Raw genomic sequence first — 18,178 nt, 5'->3', positions numbered from 1 at the left:
GCGGCGCGCCTTACGCTTCCTATACAAAATGTACTGAGGAGACGCTTTTTGAATTACACTCAGGTGGCGTGGCGCGGACGTCCGTTGCGCGCCCCGAGACACGCGACGCTCTGATGTGGCCGGTACCTTACATATTACAGGTACCAAGGATGATTTATATAGGATTTACAGTCTCCATACTAAGAATCGTACCTCATTTTTTAGCACCCATAACTACACTGATGATGCCTAATTTTTTTTTTTTCAAAATGTGTATTAAAATAAAGAAATATGTAATTTGTTCTCATAAAAAATAAAATATAACATAACATACAATCATGCCTGTATCCCATAAAGGGGTAGGCAGAACACATGAAACTACTAAAGCTTCAGTGCCACTCTTGGCAAATAAGGGGTTGAAAGAAAACGAAACTGCAGTGACATTGCAGTGACAGGTTGCCAGCCTCTCGCCTACGCCACAATTTAACCCATATCCCACAGTCGCCTTCTACGACACCCACAGGGAAGAAAGGGGGTGGTGAAATTCTTAACCCGTCACCACGCAGGCAAAAAAAAACACAAAAATATTTCGGGAAAATATGATTTTGGCCACTTACAGGCTGCGAAACAGCGCCATCTAGTTTTAAGCCTAAAAGGCCCATATATTTCACGGGTACGCTTTTCTGTATGGGCTTTGCCTGTCCCGTATTATATGGTCCTTGATATTAAAAAAAATCAATAAAAAAAATAAAAAAATCATATATATATAGGTACACAACATTTCTAAATCTAATTCATACAGTGTGTAACTTTCAATCCAGAGGTCGCGGGTTCGAACCCCGGCTCGCACCAATGAGTTTTTCGGAACTAATGTGCGAAATGTCATTTGATATTTGCCAGTCGCTTTTCGGTGAAGGAAAACATCGTGAGGAAACCGGACTAACCCTAATAAGTCCGCTTTCAAATTATCAGGCCCCGTAGCCGAATGGCATTTCTCCGACGCCAAACGAAAGCGATACGCCGCTGGCTCTGTCGCGCCAATACGCAAGCGCGATAGAGATAGATATCTACTAGCGCTTCGTTTCGTGAGCGTTTCGTGAGCGATTGTGCCATTCGGCTAGCCACCCTGATCCGATATCGGATGTCGGAAGGATTTCAATGGAAAAAATCCAAGATGGCACCTGTAATGTATCGGATATCGGTCCTACATCCGATATCGGATCGGATAATGTGAAAACTCACTATAGGCTTAAGTAGTTACCCTTCGGGTTGAAAGGTCAGATGGCAGTCGCTGTCGTAAGACTAATAGTGTCTACACCAGAATTAGTTGTCAAAGCGGACCCCAGGGTGCGTAGCCGAATGGCACAAACGCTCACGAAACGAAACGCTAGTAGATATCTATCCCTATCGCTCTTGCGTGTTGGCGCGACAGAGCCGGACTACGTTTCGTTTTCGTTTGGCGTCGGAGAAATGCCATTCGGCTACGGGGCCAGGCTCCTATGAGCCGTGGCAAATGCCGGGATAACGCAACGAAGATGATGATGAACGTTCCACTAACATTTAGGAACTATTTTTTTTTCTCCGCCTTTTTCACACATTATTTCCACTATCGTAACCTATTTCCTTCACTTTAAATCACACTATTACACTAGCTTTTTCCCGCGGCTTCGCTCGCGTTAGAAAGAGACAAAAAGTAGCCTATGTCACTCTCCATCATTTCAACTATCTCCACTTAAAAAATCACGTCAATTTGTCGCTCCGTTTTGCCGTGAAAGACAGACAAACAGACACACACTTTCCCATTTATAATATTATTCATCATCCTCCTTGCGCATTTGCCACGGCTCATGGGAGCCTGGGGTCCGCTTTGACAACTAATCCCAAGATTTGGCGTTGTGTTTTACGACAGCGACTGCCATCTGACCTTCCAATCCGAAGGGTAACTAGACATTGGAATTAGTCCGGTTTCCTCACGATGTTTTCCTTCACCGAAAAGCGCACATCAAATCATTCTTTCCCATTTATAATATTAGTATGGATAAAAAGGTCTACCTACCCTCATGGTCACAGCACTGTCTAGAATGTGGACGGGTTATGAAAGGCCGTCATATATAGCGTTGCCAATAACTCAGTGGACCGGATCAGGCCGGGTGGGGTCGACTGAAAGTTAAAATACTTTGTACGCAAGATCATTAACGAATCCTTTAATTACTAAGACAAAGGTGTAAACTTTACGCCCCACTACAGATTTACTTTTAAAACCAAAGCCCACATCAACCACATTTTTGTTGCTTATTTAGAAACTTGGATAAATTAATTAATTTGGGCTAACTTGGGTGGGTTACCTTGGGCCAGTGGGATCCATAACAGATTCCCCCTGGGTAAAAAAAAAAAGTAGCAGTCACAACAGTATACTCAAGGTCATAGCTGACCGGGTGGATTGTCCATTCCTCAAATTTTGGATTGATTTAATTTAATCGCACATACATAAGGCGCTCTGGAGCCTTTACATAGCCCCTAACCAAGAAAAAGAAGAAGAGCATTTCTTTTTTTTTTGCCAATAACTTTTTTTTTATTGTTTTAGGGAATTTTAGGTCAATTGTACTCAGAATCACGAGTACTTTCAATCTCACTGGGAGACAAAAAGTTTCCCAGAATTTCCATACATTTTTGTTACTTTCCTCTTTTGTTACCCCATACAAGATGTACGGAAAATGGTAACAAAATAAGAAAAAATCGTATGGGACAATATTTTTAACTACTAGGATTGAAAAGGCTAGTAATTCTGAGTAGAAATAGCATTTTTTTTTTCAAAAATATCACACTTCATAAAAGTGGCAAAAAAAAAAGAAATGCTCGAATCATCGTGAAAGTTTAAATCAGTGTTATATTGAAATACGTTGTCGTTAGAGTCTCAGCTCTGACTGAGCTCGCTGCGGAGTCATCTAAACGGTCAATCAAATTTTGGCACCAAAACAAGGCGCGAAATTCAAATTTTCTACGGGAATCAAACCTTTGCCGCTACATTTTTAATCAATTCTTATGTGTTACTAGTTTTTGCCCGCAGCTTCGCTCGCATTAAATTCAAAAATTGGAATGTTCCATACAAACTTCCACCCCCCCCCCCCCCCATTTTAGGGAAGTAGGGGGTTAGAAAGAGACAAAAAGTAGCCTATGTCACTCTCCATCCTTTTAACTATTTCCACTTAAAAAATCACGTCAATTCGTAGCTCCGTTTAGCCGTGAAAGACGGACAAACAAACAGACACACACTTTCCCATTTATAATATTAGTATGGATGACTCGCCAGTGATTCCGCTTTTTATTATATTACTAGCTTTTTCCCGTGGCTTCGCTCGCGTTAGAAAGAGACAAAAATTAGCCTATCCTCGTGTCACCCAATGTACTTTCTAAAGTACATAATGGTTTCAATGGAATTTTAACTTTCATGTAAACATATAAAATATAATTTTCAGTACAGCTGGTGTTTTTTTTACGCACTAGTGCGAGAAGTGGTTCATTATATGCTAGGTCGAAACTTCGGAGGCTCATCTGTACTGAAAAACGTCGTACGATACACGTGCGAAAAGGAAATTCGTAACTCGTGTCGATTTAAAACACTCCCTTCGGTCGTGTTTTAATTTATCGCCACTCGTTTCGAACTTCCTTTTTTACGCACTTGTATCGTAATGTACTATATCAGTACAGATAGTGTTTTTTTTACGCACTAGTGCGAGAAGTGGTTCATTATATGGCAGGTCGAAACTTCAGAGGTCCATCTGTACTGAAAAACGTCGTTCGATACACGTGCGAAAAGGGAATTCGTAACTCGTGTCGATTTAAAAAATTTCCTCTTTTTCGCACTTGTATCGAAATGTACTATTCTTTTGTTTCCAAAATTTTTTGAACAAATGAAATTGAATTCAATAAGAATCAAAATTACCTAGCAAAAATGTTGTACGCTACGAGAATATGTCACTCTCCATCCCTTCAACTATCTCCACCTAAAAAATCACGTCGACACGATTCGTCGCTCCGTTTTGCTGTAAAACACGGACAAACAAACAGACACACACACTTTCCCATTTATAATATTAGTAAGGATTAGCTGAGCAGTTCCCGTCAAATTTGTACATAGCCACGTCAACAAATTTTAATTGATCCTGTTTTGTTACCATTTAGTGATATAAGTCGACTTTCGTAAGATATATACAGGATAATTGTTATAATTAAGAAAATATAGATACTGGAGAACCTTAATGACGAAATAAAACTTACTAAAATCTCAATTCATGAAAGAAATCTTGGTAACAGAAAAGGAATAATAAAAATAAATTTAACTTTTTCCTTAATTTTTGTACAAACTTTTCGAGAACTGCTGCTATAACTAACTACTGATACTTACTTAGATAATCCATAACTCGAAATAGATTAGCCTCCCCTTACCTAAGCGGATCAATGGACGAAATAATAGGCGTGGCACTTAACAGAGGCGGTCAATATGAAGTTATACGAGTATTATAGTTAAACTAACTGGTTAGAGGCTTGGCTATACAGTGTGTACGCCTTAAACGGGCTATAAATCAAACCAGCCATACATTTTTTTATAACCTATCACTGAAACACATACATACATTTTTCAAATTTGCCGTCTTTTCAGCTAAAAAATTTGCTTAATCGTCTATATGTTCCTTTTGATCATAAAGGTAATAAAGTAAAGAAAGAGTTGTAACTCTATACATCAGTAATTATGCGAGTTATTTGTATAGGCATAGTTATAGTGACATCTAGCGACAATCACGCGTCAACTAGTATAAATTATCAGTACTGCTACTTGTCAATAGGTGTCGCGACGAACGGAGAGTCTAATGCTCACCAATTTTTAGCTAATATTACAATAGTATTAACCCCTCGTATGCGACCTGTCAATTTTGATCATTGGAATAGTGACAATACAATACAATACAAATACTCTTTATTGCACACCTTAATAAAATACAACAATAAAAACAAGGAAGCAACACGAACAAAGGTAAACAACAGGCGGTCTTATCGCTAAAGAGCGATTTCTTCCAGACAACCTTAGAAATTGATAAATTTACATTATGTCAGTACCTTAGTAGTGTAGTAGTGACCTTGACATTTAAGAACAATAGATTGAAATTCCCACGCACGGATCCGTGTCTAAGCATACGAGGGGTTAATCAGTATTCTGTCTTCAGTTCGTTCTGCTCGTAATATTAAGTTGTAAACTGTTCTAATATGACATTTTTGGCAGACGAGACACTGTTGACACCTAGTATCGAGTAGTAATGCCATCTATTTAACGCGTTATACAAATAACTCGCATTTACTGATGTATAGAGTTACAACTCTTCCCTTAGGTAGGTACGTATTCCTCTATGCTTTGATGGTTATATTTTGGTAACATTTTTTGGAATGTAAGGGTGTTTTCTTAGTAGGTATAAGTTACTAGGAACGTACATATAATACATACAATCACGCCTGTTTCCCAGAGGGGTAGGCAGAGATCACGGATTTCCATTTACTACGATCCAGACAAACCACTTTCCTTCACACACTTTCATAACGTTTCTCATACACGCTCGTCGGTTTCGAGTACTTCTGACCTGGGGCCCGTTTCTCGAAAGGTACAAGCCTTGTATTACAAGTGCGCGAACTGTCAAATCGTATGGGTTGTCATGGAAACACACTTGTAATACAAGGCTTGTACCTTTCGAGAAACGGGCCCCAGGGGCCCATTTCTCAAAACTGAAAGTTACAAGTTACAAGCGGAAGTCTCTTTCCAACTTGTCATATTAGAAATTGACTACCACTTGTAAATTGTAACTTGTAGCTTCGAGAAATGGGCCCTTGGCCTTTTTGCAATATTTCCCCGATTTGACCAAAAAAAGTTCGCCTAGGTCTTCCACTACCAACTGACCCTTCCACTCCTTTTTAGGAACACTAGGAACGTGTATTGGTGTAAATTAAGAACAAACGTGCCTCTCGCTTATTTTTGCCCAGAACGTGCAAGTTGTGGAATGAGCTACCCAAAGGAGCTACCTGACACACCTCGGACACTGGCGATCAAATATATGAAAGAGGCGCGTTCCTAGTTCATAGTCTAAGCTCGTGTAGGTGAACGCGAAATGTGCGAAATATGACAGGTCGACTGTTCGCGTTTTTGACAGGCGGTAACTGTGAGGTAACCGAGAGGGGGTGGGCGGCACTTTCAGCGGGGAGCGGGAGTGGCCATACTGTACGATAGTACTCTTTATTATACTGTGCTTCTGAGGTGTTCCCCTTGCGCTATGACATGGGCTGTGACATGGGGTTCTTCAAGAAGCAGGTGTTTAGGGTTCTCAAACATCGGCAACGCATAAGTAGCTCCCTTAATGTTGCTTATGTCCATGTGCAGCGATGACTGCTTCCCATCAGGCGGGTCGTCTGCTCGTTTGCTGCCTATATCGTAAAAATAATCTCATGTTTGTTGTGTACGGAAGAATGTTAAACGATGTCCACTGAAGCAGAGCTTGTATTAGCAACTCGGTCGCGGCCTGAATAATTGACTTGCTAGCAATTTGCGATTAATTTACTGTACAGTCGATATGAATACTTACAAGCAGAGCCAGGAATTTTCGTAGTATTTTTAAGATGACTTCTCCCTGTGACAGCTCAAAAATACACTATATCTACCCGTATCTTAGTCTTACGTAATTTTCTTTTCCCCTCACTAGCTCGAAAACACGTGTTTTGTGCTTCAATACCAGCGGGTAAAAACGCAGTTTATCCACTAGTGGGTAAAGTAATTTAACCTTGAATAAAGTCAAATTAACTGCTTTAAAATTGATAAAAGTAGGTGAATCTAGTAATAAAGATGATTTACCACCTGTAGAACTACTGGAAGTAGTAATAAATGCATTTTTTGTGATGGAGTTTCCTCGCTATAGTGAGGGGAAAAGTTTTGTGTTACACTCGGGTGCAAATGTATTTTACTTCTCGTGTGTTAAAAAACTCGCAAGTTCAGGATTCTATTCTCGAACCACTCGCTTCGCTCGTGGTTCAACTATAGAATCCTTTCACTTGCTCGTTTTTCAATTCCACACTCGGCGTTAAAATACAACTTTGCCCCCTTGTATAACAAATAACAATTACCAGTCACTTTCTGGTTAGGTCACGTTCTGAAGACGCCACTTTCTGTGGACGTCACGTTCTAAGGAGGCCACTTTCTGAGAGCGTCACGTTCCGAGAATGCCACTTTCTTAGATTGCCACTTTCTGAGTTCGTCACTTTCCGAGTTCGCCACTTTCTGAGTTTGCCACTTTCGGATTTCGCCACTTTCTGACTTTGTCACGTAGTTGTCGTAACTTAATAATAGATGACGCTGCATTCGAAAATCTTGACTGATAACTCTATACCATAACTATTCAATATACTCTATGCTCGTGATTCTGAGTACAATTGACCTAAAATCAGGGGCGGCTCACTCCGCGATTCTATCGCCGCGCTACAAGTACATGTCAGCGGCCGCGAGTTCGCGGCCCATTCATTGGCGACGACCTTCGCGCGGCGCAATAAAATTCAATGTTGGCTGCTCGCGTGCGGTCCGTTTGTTAATGTAGGTAAGAATTTAGAATGGCGGCATTTTGTGAACATCAAAGGAGTGAGCCTTCTGTACTTGTACTATTATACATATATTCTGTGCTAAAATTCCCTAAAACAATAAAAAAAAATTATTGGCAAAAAAAAAAATGCTCAGCTGACTGTGCCGGCGATATGTTACCTACATTGTGTAACACAGCGCGCTGGTTGACTGACTACATGCAAATATGCCCGTTCCGACCTAAGATGCAACAAGGTCAGATTTTGCTTACATGCAACACATTTTTTTGGCGATTTAAACAAAGGACCATGGGCAAATTTGTATGGGCACTGTCCCCACCCACCAACAGAAATGAAACATGTCTCATTTAATAGATCTTGGCAAACTGATGATTTTTAGGGTTCCGTAGTCAACTAGGAACCCTTATAGTTTCGCCATGTCTGTCTGTCCGTCCGTCCGTCCGTCCGTCCGTCCGTCCGTCCGTCCGTCCGTCCGTCCGTCCGCGGATAATCTCAGTAACCGTTAGCACTAGAAAGCTGAAATTTGGTACCAATATGTATATCAATCACGCCAACAAAGTGCAAAAATAAAAAATGGAAAAAAATGTTTTATTAGGGTACCCCCTACATGCAAAGTGGGGGCTGATATTTTTTTCATTCCAACCCCAACGTGTGATATATTGTTGGATAGGTATTTAAAAATGAATAAGGGTTTACTAAGATCGTTTTTTGATAATATTAATATTTTCGGAAATAATCGCTCCTAAAGGAAAAAAAAGTGCGTCCCCCCCCCTCTAACTTTTGAACCATATGTTTAAAAAATATGAAAAAAATCACAAAAGTGGAACTTTATAAAGACTTTCTAGGAAAATTGTTTTGAACTTGATAGGTTCAGTAGTTTTTGAGAAAAATACGGAAAACTACGGAACCCTACACTGAGCGTGGCCCGACACGCTCTTGGCCGGTTTTTAGTATGACGAGAATCGCCCTATGTATGGGGTTTTCTTGGAAAACCGTGTTTTGTTTTTACATATTGCGGCGGTGTTCCGGTTTGAAGGGTGAGACATGGCAGTGCAATTACTGGGTACTGTGGCATAAGATCTTTACGTCACATGGTCGGTAACGCGTACGTGATAACCATGAGTTGTTACATCCGTCTATAGGCTGCGGTGACTGTTTACCATCACGCAGCCCCGCATGCTTGTTTATCAATCAACTAGTATAATAAAAAAACAAAAACTTTCAATGAAATGAGCAAAAATTATGTAAAAAAAAAACACGGTTTTCCAAGAAAACCCCATACATATGGCGATCCTCGTCATAGTAAAAAATCATCAGGTTGCTAAGATCTGTTAAATGAGACATGTTTCATTTCTGTTGGTGGGTGGGGACATTTCTGCCCATGGTCCAAATATGAAGTTTCGGTTTCGGCCAGAATAGTTATTTGTTATACAAGGGTGCAAAGTTGTATTTTAACGCCGAGTGTGAAATTGAAAAACGAGCAAGTGAAAGGATTCTTTGAACCACGAGCGAAGCGAGTTGTTCGAGAATAGAATCCTGAACTTGCGACTTTTTCAACACACGAGAAGTAAAATACATGTGCACCCGAGTGCATGTAACACAAAACTGTTCCCCTCACTATAGCGAGGAAAGTACAACGTAAAAAACGCGTTTATCACTGCTTCCAGTAGTGCCACAAGTGGTAAATCATCTTTATTACTAGATTCACCTACTTTTACCAATAAAATTTTAAAGCAGTTAATTTGACTTTATTCAGGGTCAAATTACAATTTTTACCCGCTGGTATTAAAAGACAAAACACGTGTTTCCGAGCTAGTGAGGGGAAAACAATTTTTTTAAAGTTTTCGTTTCGGCCAGAAAACATGTTTCGGTCGAACACTAATTTCAATATACTCGATCCTCTTTGATTTGAGCTTGCTTGACCGTCTGTAGTAATTATGCATGTTTTACTCATCGCCGCATCGCTCTGGCGAGCAATTGGAGCGATCGCTATGTCTTCCTTTCGAAGCTAGTGACCCAAATACTTACTTTTTAATTAATACTTAGGGAAAGTAATGGTTTAGGGATTAAAATAGCTTAGGGAAAGTAAAGAAGGGTTTAACCGTTAAATGCATGGTGATGTATATGTGCATCATATATTTGATGGCCCGTGGCTCGACATGTAGCTATCCAAAATCACATTTGTTGCTTAATTATTATTCATTATTAATCTCTTTATTTCTTTCAAATCTTAGGCTAGGCTGTTTATAATATGAATATAAAAGTAAAATACAAAACCACTTACAAAACAATATAAAACACATATAAACACATTATAAAAAACCTAACCTAGGGTGCCGCCAGCAGCGGGGCAGGGCCCAAGCTGCCGGTGGTTAGGGCTGCAGAGAGAGGAACCGTCGAACTATCCGCGCTGTGTCCAAGATCACCGCCTTCTGCATCTGGCCCTTGATCCAGCCACCTAGCGAGAGTCTCTTAAGATGTTGGTCGAGACTCTTCGCTATGAGACCGTTCGCTGAAACGACTATCGGAACAATGATCGTTGATTCAACATCCCACATGGCGGTTATCTCGTGAGCCAAGTCTAGGTACTTACTGGACTTGTCCTTCTCGGCTTTCACGAGATTCTCATCATGGGGGATGGTGATGTCAACGAGCACTGCCCGGCGTTGCAGTCGATCTATTATCACAATGTCAGGCTTATTGGCTACAATAGTCCTGTCAGTGATAATAGATCGATCCCAATAGAGCGTGGCACGACCATTTTCGAGAACTGGCGCAGGTAAGTACTTGTAGTACGGTACTTCGCGGTCCACAAGGCCGTATTGAAGAGCAAGTTGCTGGTGAATAATCCTGGCTACGAGATTATGTCATGTAAGATGAGAACAACCGGAAATAATATGCCTGAGTGACTCTCCGGGACGGCGGCATGCCCGACAAATGTCGACCGTACCGTCCTTCCGGATATATTTCCGGTAGTTGTTCGTCATCATAACTTCGTCCGCAATTGCACAGGCAAAACCCTCGGTTTCTCCGAAGAGGTCCCCGAATCGTAACCAGTTCACCGATGCGAGCAGATCTACATCGGGTCCCGTGAGGGCCTTGTAGAACCGCCCGTGTAGCTGCTTGCTTTCCCATACCGCCTTGCGGTCCGCAGTATTTAGTACCACAGGTTTGCGCCAGTTCTCTTTCGCCAAGGAGAGCGGCGTGAGGTTTCCGTCCACTGCCACCACATCACGATGCATCCCGCACTCGCTGTTAAGGAAGTAATTCCTGAGATTGTACACCTCACGGTTGTGGAGATCTTTGGCGTTTAGGAAGCCTCGACCACCGCACTTCCGTGGGATGTACAATCTCATAACAGACGAGCGCGGGTGTAACATACGATGTGTGGTAAGCAGTGACCGGACCCTCCGATCCAGGGCGTCCAGCTCAGTCTGGGTCCACCGTAGTATGCCAAAGGAGTATGTGAGTAGAGGCATTACCCAGGCGTTAAAGGCGCGCACTTTGTTGCCTCCTGACAAAAGACTGTTAAGGACTTTTGTCAGCCGACTGAAAAAGCGCTCCTTCACCGACCGTCTAATGCCAACATCCTCAATACCCAACGACTGTGACATACCAAGGTACTTATAGGTTTCTGATTCAGAGATAGATCTGAACGACATCGTCTCAGAAAGTTGTAAATTTTCTGTTATTTATTATTTAATTTAATTATTTATTATTATTTCATATACAATTAAATAAATTAAATAATATAATGATTTACTATTTATTATTTAAGAATTAAGATGAAATTGCGGAAAAGTGTGAAAAAGCAGGACGTTGGCCATTTTTAGTATGTGATTTAGGCTGATTTTTTCAGAGTTAGTAATTAGTTTATGTTTAAATATTTTATCATAAAGGTTTCACAAATAGTGTACCTTTCTAATAATAGTATTTTTTTTTATAAAACCTACCAATTACGATATATTTGTATGAATAAGATTTGGCCTATTTTACTTCTAACACTGATTTAGTATAAAAATCGATCTTAATTTTTTTTTTCCCAGAGTCAGAAAACCATAGTCTATCACATATATTAATATCTCGTTAAAAGTAAAATTCATGCATTTAAGGGTTAAAAACGATGAATCAAAAACGCATCATGTAGAAAATAGTTTATTTACAGATTCAACCTGATTGATACACTTTTCACCGACGTATTATATACAGAAAAAAACAGTGCGTAGTCCCTCCGCGCGGAAAAATTGAAACTTCACAACATAACCTCAAAAATATTTTGTCAAGCGGGCCATTTTTTCAAAGTAAGGCCATTTATAAAAAAAAAGTTGTCTACCCTACTGTTTTTGTAACATGGGTATTTTTTACGCGATTCATACTCATAATCGCGAGGTCTTTCGATCCTGATAGCAGAAAAAAATTGTCCCAAGATTTCCATACATATTTCGAACCTGCCATTCCGTTACCGCCATATAAAATGTATGGAAAAATGGTAACGCAATTGGGAAAAAACCTTGGGACACTTTTTTCTCCTATTAGGATATAAAGAGCTCACGATTCTGAGTGGAAACCACATAAAATTTATCAAATTAAAAAAAAAATGTGGGGTGTTCCTTTGAAAAACATTGCCCAAGTGACCATCACGTTTTTACGTTTAGGTACGTCCATCTTTTTACAGTTTTAAATATTTTACATTGCTATTTGCTCAAATTATTATTTATTTATTTATTTATTATAACCATTCCACCATTCAAAACCATTCTTGGCATTCTGTTTTGTCACTGACTGTGTGAATAAGTGAATGAATGGAATGAGTGAGTCGCGTTGAGACAGAATGTTACGCGCTGAGTGAGCGGCATTCCACGCAAAGTAACAATGACTGAGTGTTACGCGCTGTCAGTTGGATGTCGTATTAGAAGTTCCACTTCAAAAAAAAGTAAGCTCTTCTCCCGAGTCACACCTCGGACACTGGCGATCAAATATATGAAAGAGGCGCGTAATTATTAATCGGTTCGGAGCGTTCGGCTCTAGCGGGAAGAAATCTTCGTTTACCTGAAAAAAAAAAAAGAATGTGTTAGCTATTTCAGATGTTTCAAAAGGAGGAGTAAAAGTAAATTCGCAAATATCAATATGGATATTTTAATAAAATTTATTTTTTATACATATGTTTTTTAGGGTTCCGTACCAAAAAGGTACAAAAGGAACACTTATGGTTCCACTCTGTCCGTCTGTCTGTCTGTCTGTCACATTTGTTATTGTTACTGGCGATTTCCCAATGTAAATTGATACTCCAGTGCCTATTAAGACGCATTCTTATATTTTTCGTCATAGCCACTGCTCAGGCAAAGCAGTAGGTCGCAGGTTCGAGTCCTGCCGGTGTGATTTTTTTTTCATTTTTAACCCCCGACGCAAAAACGAAGGGGTGTTATAAGTTTGACGTGTCTGTCTGTCTGTTTGTCTGTCTGTCTGTGTGTCTGTCTGTGGCATCGTAGCTCTCGAACGGATGAACCGATTTAGATTAAGTTTTTTTTTGTCTGAAAGCTGAGTTAGTCGGGAGTGTTCTTAGCCATGTTTCATGAAAATCGGTCTACTATGTCGCAGTCGGGGGTTTTTCCAAATTTTAATTTTTTCGTTCAACTTTCCACTTGCTCTATCTTCTCTCTCTCTCTCTTTCAGTTTCTTCGCATATTCTATCCCTTTTTAGGCGTCCCAATAACTCTACTTACCATGAACCTCGGCAAAAAGAGTACTCCAACTCCTTAGCTCATAAGAGTTAATGCAAATAATCCATGACCCACGGTTGCATATCGCTGGTGTATTTGGTGGGCGGAATGTCGTACGGAATTATTAATCGGTTCGGAGCGTTCGGCTCTAGCGGGAAGAAATCTTCGTTTATCTGAAAAAAAAAATGTGTATAAACACATAATAATATAGAAGACTAGCTTTCCCCCGCGGCTTCGCTCGCGTTAAATTCAGAAATTTCGGAATGCTCTTAAACAAAGGATACTATAGACTAGACAGCCAAATAATAATACCACTACCGAACGAGATGGTCACATACAAATTATAATAAGAGTGACAGAGAGCAAAATGTTATTTTTTGTCTTTGTCATAGTTTCACTTTTCCGCCGTTGCCACAAACGAGTTTGTGGCAAACAATAAGGACGTGACTTGTCAAGCTTATTATCCGCCCAAATTACGTAGGTTGTTTATGGTAAACTGTCAGCCATTTTGAAAGTGATTCTTAAATTCGCTCCATTATTCTATATCTGTCCCTTACGGGTGTACGCTTGCGTCTAGTCTATAGTATCCTTCGTCTGAGGGAATGCTCCATACTGACTTATTCCGTCTATTGTCTTTTGAGTCGTCGGCAACCCGAACCCTCCTTGGAACTTGTGCACTCCTTTTTACTGTGTATTTAACACAGCAAAAGGGAATGTACAAGTTTCTAATGGGGTGGCAACGCGCATGTGACACTCTTTGAGTTGCAGGCGTCCATAGGTTACGGTGACCGCTTTCCATCAGGCGGGCTGTACGCTTGTTTGTCCCCGACGTAGTATAAAAAAAATACAAAAATCCACCCCCCATTTTAGAGAAGTGGGTGATTAGAAAGAGCCAAAAAGTAGCCTATGTCACTCTCCATCCCTTCAAATATCTCCAATAAAATATTAATTGTATGGTACTTATTATAAGTAATTAACTATTTATAAATTTTGTGTTGTATTTGTACTAAATCACATGGGTAATTAATTAATACACCATTATTAGAGAACAACACCAAAGCTTTATTTCGCACACTAGACATATATATGACACTTTGACACAATGTCAAATAGGCCATAAACTATTACAGATATTTATGAAAAGAAGTATTTATTGCTGCTACAGTAAGAATCCCTAAATAAAAAAATCTACTCACTTAAAAAAAAAATATTAAGTCAAGCCGTTGTTCCTTTTCAATTAACAACTCTACTTACCACGAATTTCGGCAGAAATAGTACTCCGGCTTCATAGCTCATAATGCGAAGGGCGGCGTTCCCTTTGTTAATGTTGCCCCAAGCTGCTTTGCTGACGTTACCTAAAGTATTCAAAGTTCAACGTTATGTCAAGGATTATTTATATAGCACTAGCTTTTACCCGCGGCTTCGCTCGCGTTAGAAAGAGACAAAAAGTAGCCTATGTCGCTCTCCATCCCTTCAACTATCTCCACTTAGGGCCCCCACAGACGGGAGACAAAACTGTTTCGTCTCCGTCGCTCGGTCTATGGGCTAGTATGAAGGTGCGCACACGAGGCGACGCAAATTTTCATACAAATACGAAAGTCGCCGAGCAACTGTTGCCTCCGTGTGCGCGGGGCCTTACAAAATCACGACAATTCGTCGCGCCGTTTTGCCGTGAAAGACGGACAAACAGACACACACACTTTCCAATTTATAATATTAGTATGGATTTACCAAAGACATATATCGTCAGTACTTTGAAAAAATATCGTATCTCACGCTGCTCCTCAAAGTTAAAACGCAGTAAGTCTATATGCATTCCATACGTACTTACTACAATTTTCTTTTCATTGACAGACGAAGATACAAGTTTTTTTTAAAGTAGTGACGATATACCGTATAGACAGATAAAAGCCAAAGGAAAAACGTACCTCAGTACCATACGCAAAAGGTACGGTGGCCTAGATGGCGTTACACCTTTGGCGCTAATATTAATATTTGACATTTTAAAACATATCAAGCTAGGAATATGGGCCAAATTGTCAAAACTGAGGTTCTAAAGTTTTAAGCCGGTGTCGAGAGATGGCAGTCTATGCACTGTGATTATACATTTTACTTCGACAGTAAAGCCCCATTTAGATGGTACGAGTTTCTCGCCTCGAACGTACGATTATCGAAGTACGAGAAAAAATATCGTATCATGAAAACTATGCGTACGATATCGCACGAGAGGGGGCGATAATCGCCTCGCCTTTGATATTTGTATGTCTCCGTGTAAACAAAACACATAATTATGCGAGAATCGTATACGAGTTTATACGCTACTCAGTCGAAATGAATTCAGTAGAAATCATAAAAAAACATGGTGTTTTTATATTTATAGCTGCCTCTCAGTACCTGCTAAAACCAAAAATAAATTTGGCTTATTAATATTATACAGTTAATGTTTACCAGCAGCGGCTGGTCCATACAAGCCGATTCCCACTGGCTTGCCTAAAGTTTATTAGTAGCAAAGTACCTAATGTTAAGGTAAAAGGTTTTTAGGTTTCTTTTTGCTCAGTGTTGCCTAGCAGAAATTTTCACCAGCCGCCACTGATGTTTACGTACTGACATTTTACCCCATATATCTATGGGGCAAAATGCCTACTATAATTTAAAAAAAATGTTATTTATATTCTATGTTTAATAATATCTTAAACCTAATCGCAAGTATCGCAACCAAGATTTTATTAGCTAGGTAACCGAACGCTACGGTCGAAATCATTATTTTCATAAATCATTTATAGTGTTTTTAATATTATTAGGTACTATTCCTCTCAAATTCAAATAAATCCAAGGTAAATTATACCCAATATTATAAAAAAGTATATAATATATGTGTTTATAATTAATTAATTAGCAACTAGGCACGCAAGTTGACAGGCAAAACTCGTATGAAAATCGGTTCGCTCCGATTCGTGCGATAATCGCACGTTCGAGAAAAAATGTCATACGAGAACCGGTTTAGACGAGTCGAGAAATGTTATGGAAATATCTCCTGAAAATTCAACTCTCCGTCTAAACTATTTCGCCTGGCGATAATCGCCTGACGAGTATCGCATACGATACTCGTATACGAGTTTTTATTTCTCGCACTATAGCCTAAGAACGGTGCGATATTTTTGAAAATAATTCTACAACAATAGTTTTTTTTCATATACAGCGTTTAATCCCAATTTAAAAAACCTATATTTTCGAATCCACCAATAGTTTGGAATGGAAGATATTAAAAAAAACTACGCCCAAAAAATAAGCGTTTTCTTTCAGCAAAATACCTCACAGTAATTTAATGGTGGACACATGTAAAAAAAAATCAGTTTTAAGGTTTACAACCCGAAGCCACCTAAATATATGACGGGAAATAAGACTTTTTTTAATGATATAGAATTTTTGAATTTTTTCTAACGTGCTCTAGAGCAAATATAACAACAGATATTTTTAAGCAGAAATGAATAGCACATAATATCTCAGATATTTAGCATATAAAAACCACCAATATATTTATATGGAAATAAAAGAATCTAAATATTTGACCGGGCAAATTAGGAACAGATAATAGTACGAGGTTGACTTTTACTGTCCCTATTTAACAATATTAACAGCATGATAATCCACCCAATAAGTTAGACCTTTATTTAATACTTTAATTTAATAATATATTTACATTTTTTGCGTGGTTTGGTTTGGACCTTAGTGTCTTACATTTAGGAATCCATATGGCAAACCACCACGCCAGTGGAGCTGGGCCGAGAGTAGGTGATGAGCCGTGTCGCATGCTTTTTATTCTGTTCTTCTATTACACATTAACGTAAATGAGGAGGCACACTGACATTTTACCCCGCCAGGCGGCGCCTATGCAAGAGTCTAGGCATGTCACTGTCATTCATATGTGAGAGAGAGAGAGAGAAAAAAACATAATTATCAGCTTCTCGCTCTCACGTCTCACGGACTAATAGGGTGGCGCCATCTGTCGTCGTCTTTGAGTGTTCCTTCTCATTACATGCCTATTTCTACATAAGTAATATTTTAGGTAGATTAAAAACAGACGTTTCCCACCGATAATAAAGTCCAAAGTAATTTAAAAAATTACATATTTATTTTAGGCATGCGATTTGACAGTCGTCGAAAAGAGTATATACTTGTCAGTACATACATCTATCTCACGTTTTTCTCTTCTACCATTTGACAGATCTCCGTCATCTTGTGAAATGTATTCTTCCATTCTTCAGAATCGTTGAAGCAACGCTTGTTACAAACACGCGAAAGCTATGCAAAGTCTAATTTCGACCCATAAGCATAGATTAATTAAATAAAGAAAGATTGGTAACTCAGTACATCGTGTAGCGACCTACTTAACGCGAGTTATCGTCGCTGGTACCTCTTAGTTTTCGAGTTATTTACAGATAGCGCTGTTTTCAATGTTGAAAAGTGCCACCTGGTGAGATAATAATAAATTACATTGCCGAGTAACCACATCTGAATATGATTCAATATTTTGAGCCGGCGGCACCTCGTTTTTTGGCTTAGGGGTTAGAGTATCTGACTTGCATTTTTGAGATCTCAGGTTCGAGACCCAGCTCCGGTTTTTTTTAATGTGTTTAAAAAGAATTATGTTGTTGTTTTTCGCTTTTTTTTTTTCTAGTTGAATATTAGAAAAATAAGTATGATGTGAAGTTGAATCATAGAAAAGTAAGTATGAATTGTTCGCGCCTACTTGTTGTGTGTTTGAATCATAGAAAAGTAAGTATGAATTGTTCGCGCCTACTTGTTGTGTGTTTATAAAACCCATAGGCCCATAGGGAGGTACCTATCTACCT

At 39.4% G+C, this 18,178-nt stretch overlaps 1 protein-coding gene across 1 annotated transcript in view; it reads right to left on the bottom strand.

Annotated features, from left to right (window-relative positions):
* Positions 1-12,094: 12,094 nt before the first annotated feature.
* LOC125239935 (probable tyrosyl-DNA phosphodiesterase) overlaps positions 12,095-18,178 on the bottom strand; it is a 31,634-nt gene continuing 25,550 nt past the window's right edge. The window contains exons 14-16 of the mRNA XM_048147712.1: positions 14,580-14,680; positions 13,329-13,498; positions 12,095-12,654 (exon numbers count right to left, since the gene is read on the bottom strand). Of these exons, the coding sequence (XP_048003669.1) occupies positions 13,376-13,498; positions 14,580-14,680 (224 nt within the window). The 3' untranslated portion in view covers positions 12,095-12,654; positions 13,329-13,375. The remainder of the gene's footprint in view (positions 12,655-13,328; positions 13,499-14,579; positions 14,681-18,178) is intronic.

This window comes from Leguminivora glycinivorella, chromosome 26 (genome assembly GCF_023078275.1).
Source record: "Leguminivora glycinivorella isolate SPB_JAAS2020 chromosome 26, LegGlyc_1.1, whole genome shotgun sequence".
NCBI classification, from domain to species: Eukaryota; Metazoa; Arthropoda; class Insecta; order Lepidoptera; family Tortricidae; genus Leguminivora; species Leguminivora glycinivorella.
The sequence above is the reverse complement of the archived record's forward strand: the minus strand, read 5'-3'. Positions and strand labels throughout refer to the sequence as shown.